This window comes from Bombyx mandarina, chromosome 22 (genome assembly GCF_030267445.1).
Source record: "Bombyx mandarina strain Sakado chromosome 22, ASM3026744v2".
NCBI classification, from domain to species: Eukaryota; Metazoa; Arthropoda; class Insecta; order Lepidoptera; family Bombycidae; genus Bombyx; species Bombyx mandarina.
In genome coordinates, this window is record NC_143228.1 from 8,000,190 (window position 1) to 8,006,189 (window position 6,000).

Here is a 6,000-nt window from a genome sequence, read left to right on the forward strand (position 1 = left end):
TGCGAAGCACTGCTCTTGCTAGGGCCAGTATTAGCAACACTCCGGTTTGAGCCCCGTGAGCTCACCTACATGTTAGGGCGAAGCTGAAATAGCCTCTCAAGGTTATCAGCATAGGTAGGGGGAAAAAATAAGTACCTGTGACACAGTGAAAGTGCTTCGGCAGCAGCCGTACCCTCATCCAGTAAGGAAGCATTAGCAACGTCCAATCCAGTCATGTCACTAACCATCGTTTGGTAATTAAGCAAGCTTTCAAGTCGACCTTGTGCGACTTCTGGCTGATACGGCGTATATTGTGTAGTCCTGGAAAAAATGTTTTTCTTACATTGAACTAATGTACATAAGTTAGTTATAAACATCAATATCTTGTTCCGTTAACTACTACGACTAACGTTGGTTGCTAAATTTTCTGTAGAAGTATTGAAAAGAAATAAAATAAATTCAATTAATTATATTAGGTCCTTACATATAAAATTGGCGTTTTATACGGGAGGAATACAAAGTAATTTTTTGTAAAATATATTTAATTAATCAAAGTATGCACCGTTGTTATCTATGCACTTTTGCCATCTCATAGGTAGTTCATTGATCCCTTTATCAAAAAAAAACCATGCGGGCGAGAATCAATAAACTCTTTGAAGGCGGTTTGGACTGCCGCATCGGAGTTGAATTTTTTTCCTAGTAAGAAGTTGACCAAATTCCGGAAAAGAATACGGTGGATGTCGCAGACATTCCAATTGTAGCTCATCTAACTCAGTGGTTGTTTATTGTGCCGTGTGTGGTCTTGCGTTGTCGTGAAGCAGCAGTGGCCCAGAGTGATTGACCAATCTCGGTTGTTTAGCAGTTAGTTTAGGTTTAGGGCAGGATTTAGCTGGGTCTCCAGGGTTCAGCCATTGCAACGAGCGCTTCCGATAATCGTACAGTATCCACTTTTCACCAAAAGTAATGTTTCGATTTAAAATCCCTTCATTATTGTGTCTGTTGAGCAAAATAACACAGCAGTCGACGCGTGTCTGCAAATTCGATTCTCTCAATTCATGAGGTACCCATCGTTCAAGTTTTTTTACTTTTCCGATTTGCTTCAAGTTGATTAATACAGTTTTATCACTCACCCCGAAGCCTGCTGCTATCTTTGAAGTGCTTTGTGATGAATCCGCTTCCACAATAGCCTTTAATTCATCATTTTCTCCTTTGGTCTCCGGTCGTCCACGGGGCTAGTTCTGAAGGTCGAAATTTCCAGAACGAAAACGTCGAAGCCGAAAACGTACCGTGCTTTCTTTTGCGACACCAGCGCCGTATAAATTATTAATCCTTCGAGCTGTTTCTGCAGCAGTGGTGCCACGATAGAAATCGTACTCGTAAATATACCGATATTTCATATTTTCCATTGTGCGGTAATAAGCGACGCCAAAGAAAAAAATTATGAGGAAAAAACAAATGAAAGACTGTTTTCAATACTGAAATGTACCAGCTAAATGAATTTATAAATTTGAATTTGGAATTCTTAACTAAAGAGGAGATATTTCAGATCAAAGTGGTCAGTACGACAAAACGCTAATTGCATAAGTAAGGACCTAATATAAAAATTTTAATTAATTAATTTTAATAAAAATCAAATTTTGTCAAAATGCCTTCTTTTGTAAATTAACTTTATGATTCAATAGATATACCTAGTCAGGTCATAAATTCTGTCACATGTTTAATGTAAAATAATTGAAACAAGTTTATTCATTATGTAACCATTTATATACCAAAATGAACTTAACAAAACATAGATTCTTATGACACTAAAGTTTATTCAAAATGACCTCCGTGATTTTGAATACAGGCCTTCAATCTGCGCGGCCAGTCGTCTATCGCAGCACGAACGAGGTCCATGTCAATATCGGCGGCTGCCTTAATCAAGGATATCTTGAGTGACTCCAAATTGGGATGAGGCTTTGAGCACGCCTTTTCCTCCAAGTGTTGCCATATCTTGTAATCTAACGGATTCAAATGTGGACTGGAGGAGGGCCAGTCTTCGTGCCGGATGAAGTCGATTTCACGCGCTGCCAGCCAGTCTTGTGTGCTCTTCGCTCTATGAGCTGGCGCCGAATCTTGTTGGAATACCCAGTGCCTGTTATTGAACATGGTATGAGAAACAGGTTCCACAAGGTTCGTCAGGACTGTATTTTGATACACAACTGCATTCGTTTTTACACCTTTCTCACAAAAATGTACCTCTGTTAAGCCCCAATAAGAAACTCCTAACCATACCATGAGCGAAGATGGAAAATGACCTCGTTGGAGACGCGGAATACGGTTGCTCGCTTCTTCACTACTGTGTGCGTACACCTTATCATTTTGTTTGTTATAGCTCTCTTCTACGGTAAAAATTTTTTCATCCGAAAAAAGAATTTCCCGATATTTTTATCCCGCGTACCGCTTGAACAAAGCGCGGCATCTCTTCAGTCTCAGGTCCATTAGACGAGCATTCAAACGATGTCCTGTTTTTCTTCGATATGCCCGAAGCCCTAAGTCTTCATTTAACACCCTTTTCACCGTGGTTCTGCTTAACCCCATCTGAAGGGCCAACAGTTTCTGCTTACGTTTGGGATTTCTTTGAATTCGCGCCCTCACAGCTTTTATCACTGCTGGAGTCCTAACGGACCGAGGGCGACCACTTCTTGACCTGTCATCTACACTAGAGTCTTCATTGTATCGTTTGATGGTACGATAAACGAATCTTTTGGTTACATTCAAATTTTTCAGTATGTTAAAAATTTGAATTGGCGCGTAACCGCAACAATGCAACGCAATAACTGCAACACGGTCTTCTTTAAGCGTCCACTCCATATTTAAAAATGAGTAAAATTCTATAAAGTATACATTTTTATTTTCATGAACAATTCGAAATTCGAATTCAGTAAACTTTTTTGTGGCCAGCATTCTAAAAGAAAAGTTTTTACTGTGTGATAATACTTATGACCTGACTAGGTATAGCTAGCTCGATTATTTTTAGAGTATTTCACGATCAAAGATTAGAGTCGTAAAATCAAAATGCGATTGGCAAAAAATGTTTTTAATAATAAAAAACCAAATATTAAACAAAACAAAATTGTTTAATATTTGGTACCATTGCGAGCCCGCACGGTGGTTACTATCGTTCTGCTTAATTCTACCGCGTAACAGCCATTTTGGCTTAAAGAATTGGGACATCATCATCAGCCTGTATCTCATCTCTCCACTGCTGGATCTAGGTCTCTCCTACAGTCCGCCATCATAAACGGTCCTCCGCTTTCCGCATCAAATCTTTTCCCACATATCGACGCTAGTCGTCGGTCAGCCCAACGCAAGAATTGGGACACATTTAAATAATTGAAACATCGATTTCATGTCACAAGTTGAGTTTGCCATGTTGTCTTTGGGCTTCAACATTTTAATAATGAGTGAGCCGTGAGTTCATAAATATGTAGTTCAAAAGCAAACAAAAAGAATATTACCATCCGGGATTTTCAAACATGTTCCTCATGATGGCATGCGGTACGCAACAATTGTGGTAGCCCATTCCGATGTAAGATCGCCATATTTCATTCTTTTCAGCTATCAACCTAACCCGTTCTATTAGGTCGTATTCACCTAAAATTTGTTTACGTAAATGCAGCAATGACAATTATTAAATTTCAATATTAAATACCATTATAGAAGATCTCTAAGATTTAGATTAATTTTATACACTTAATAATATTTCTGTTATTTTAGATAATTTGTAAAAAAATACTCTTAATCATCTTCTAGGGATAGCAATAAAATTCGTTAAAAAAATCAAAAATCGGAACGATGATAATTAGCTGCTTTTTCTATTTATGTATGTATATGTACGTATATGTACAAACAACAGCTGTATTGGTTGTATGTTGGTGGTTGTTGGTGTGGTGCTTGTGATATATAGCAACCACAGTTCTCACACAATCACTGAACATGAAACCACACCCGCCCCTTTTTTTTCATTTCTACCTCCCAATCCGTAAAATATTAAATACTTTTCAATTGCTACTCACTTATGGGCTCACTGATATTCATAAGACCTTGGAATTGAATCTTCTTTGGTACTGCATCATTGGTTAACTGGTCTAAACTCTGAAACACCAAGTTAGTCACAGTCATTCTAACATTACGCGGGAAAAATTTTGTAGGTAAGTTTGTTTTGTAGTAAACTCAAATTCTGCAATTTAATTGAATTATCAACGACATTTATTACTCTTTGATCCATGCTCTTTTTTCTTCATAATATTCAGGTAATAGGATAATATGGGCTGATTTTTCAATTATTAACTCTTAGGATTAAAAACGTAAAGAAATCACATGAATAAATACTTCAATTATTTTACTTTAATGTTCAGTGACTGGTGATGTCTGTAAATACAGCCTTGAAGTATGAATTCACTATGGAAATTAAAAATAACCGACACAGAATAACTGTCTCACTTGAATAATTTAGTGTCATAATGCGTTACAAGACTTACCTTGTATCCTAATAAATCTAACATAGTAACTATATCCTGATCCCTTGGGCCAATGTGTCTACTCGGGAAGTCCACTCTATCTGGGAATAATGTATCAGAACGAGTACTTTGTGTTGTAACATGACGACAGGCACTTAGTATTTTATTTTCGAGATAAGTTTTATGAAAACCATCGATCGTACTCCTACTCATTAACTTTCCTTTTAAAAATCTCTGCATTATTAATAACAAATGACATAAATTGTACACAACATGTAGCGCTCACAAAAGCGTCTGAAGTAATGATAGAAAGGTCATCGTATTTACTTCAAGTTCATATGATAACAGGGAAACAAATAATTGCGGAGTGATCGTTAATAATGACCTATTATCTCATGTCTACAACAGAGGATCCGTATAACAAAAAAAAAAGATTTAATTACATATTTTATAAAATGTCATTGATCACTTGATTGTTAAATAGTGGTAATTGTACTTTATTTTTATTGATAATTCACTAGAAAATTTAGTCACGGGCGTAATGTTGTAAGGTCGAGCTGATCAAAGCGTATGTTCTGCTTAATAAATAATCCATGAGACTATTTTCGTGGAATATCCTTTTTTTATGATTGAAGGATTACTGGTAGCCCGGTGAGGTGGCCTATCCTGTTTCACCAGGACAGGTGGGCGAGCACGGGTTGAGTCAAGAGGGGTTGGATTTGGAAGATCCTCTGCGCGTAACATACACGAAGTGAACATCATTTTTTATGACTTCCGTTTTCTCAAGATCTCAGATTTAAAACTTGGAAATAGGTAGATATTCATGTGAATGACGAAACAACCTACTTCTAGAGGTCTGTAATTGTTTCTCGCGGTAAAGGTATACGGGACGCCAATGGTAATTTTTTTTTTCTTGCTGAAGAGCTCACGGCCGGCCTGGTGTTAAATTGTTGCTGGAACCCATAGAGATTACAACATGAATGTCGCCATCCACGTTTTGTGGTTACTTAAATTTAATACAGAAATAATATTTTTTGCGGAATTGACTTTCATTACACGAATTTCTTCTTTCATCATGGAAGTTATTATTAAAGATCAGTTAAGTACGTATTTCATTTTAAAAGGTGCCTGTTTCCAGATTTGAACACTGACACAGTGGCATCGCTCAATACGAGTGCACCGGGCGTCGTATATTTTAGGCCACGAAGACTTGATGCTGCGTTTCAAGTGAACAAAGTTTTTGTTTCATCCGAACAAAGCGCGAGTCGCGCCTACCGAACGTCGTTAGTTCGTTACATCAGCCTCCAAGCAGTGAAATAATATTTATACTTTAAAAATCAAAAACAAAACACAACCTATCATAACAAAATGGTACACAGACGTAAACATATGATGACACATACGTAACACACAAACAAAATAATAACATTCGAATTGAGAACTTCCCTATTTTTTCAATCTAGTTGGCGATACCTACATGCTAACTTAATTTTTACAGACGTTTTAGCTATTTTTAAAC

General features: G+C 37.1%; 1 protein-coding gene across 2 annotated transcripts in view; it reads right to left on the bottom strand.

Moving 5' to 3' along the window:
- LOC114251343 (glycine dehydrogenase (decarboxylating), mitochondrial) overlaps positions 1-4,995 on the bottom strand; it is a 17,144-nt gene extending 12,149 nt beyond the window's left edge. Inside the window, exons 1-4 of one of the 2 annotated variants that reach the window (XM_089736779.1) lie at positions 4,503-4,995; positions 4,038-4,116; positions 3,480-3,615; positions 136-300 (exon numbers count right to left, since the gene is read on the bottom strand). In XM_089736779.1, coding sequence (XP_089592905.1) covers positions 136-300; positions 3,480-3,615; positions 4,038-4,116; positions 4,503-4,721 — 599 coding nt within the window. In that variant the 5' untranslated portion in view covers positions 4,722-4,995. The remainder of the gene's footprint in view (positions 1-135; positions 301-3,479; positions 3,616-4,037; positions 4,117-4,502) is intronic. The other variant, XM_028185564.2, reaches the window with a different exon arrangement.
- Positions 4,996-6,000: the final 1,005 nt, after the last annotated feature.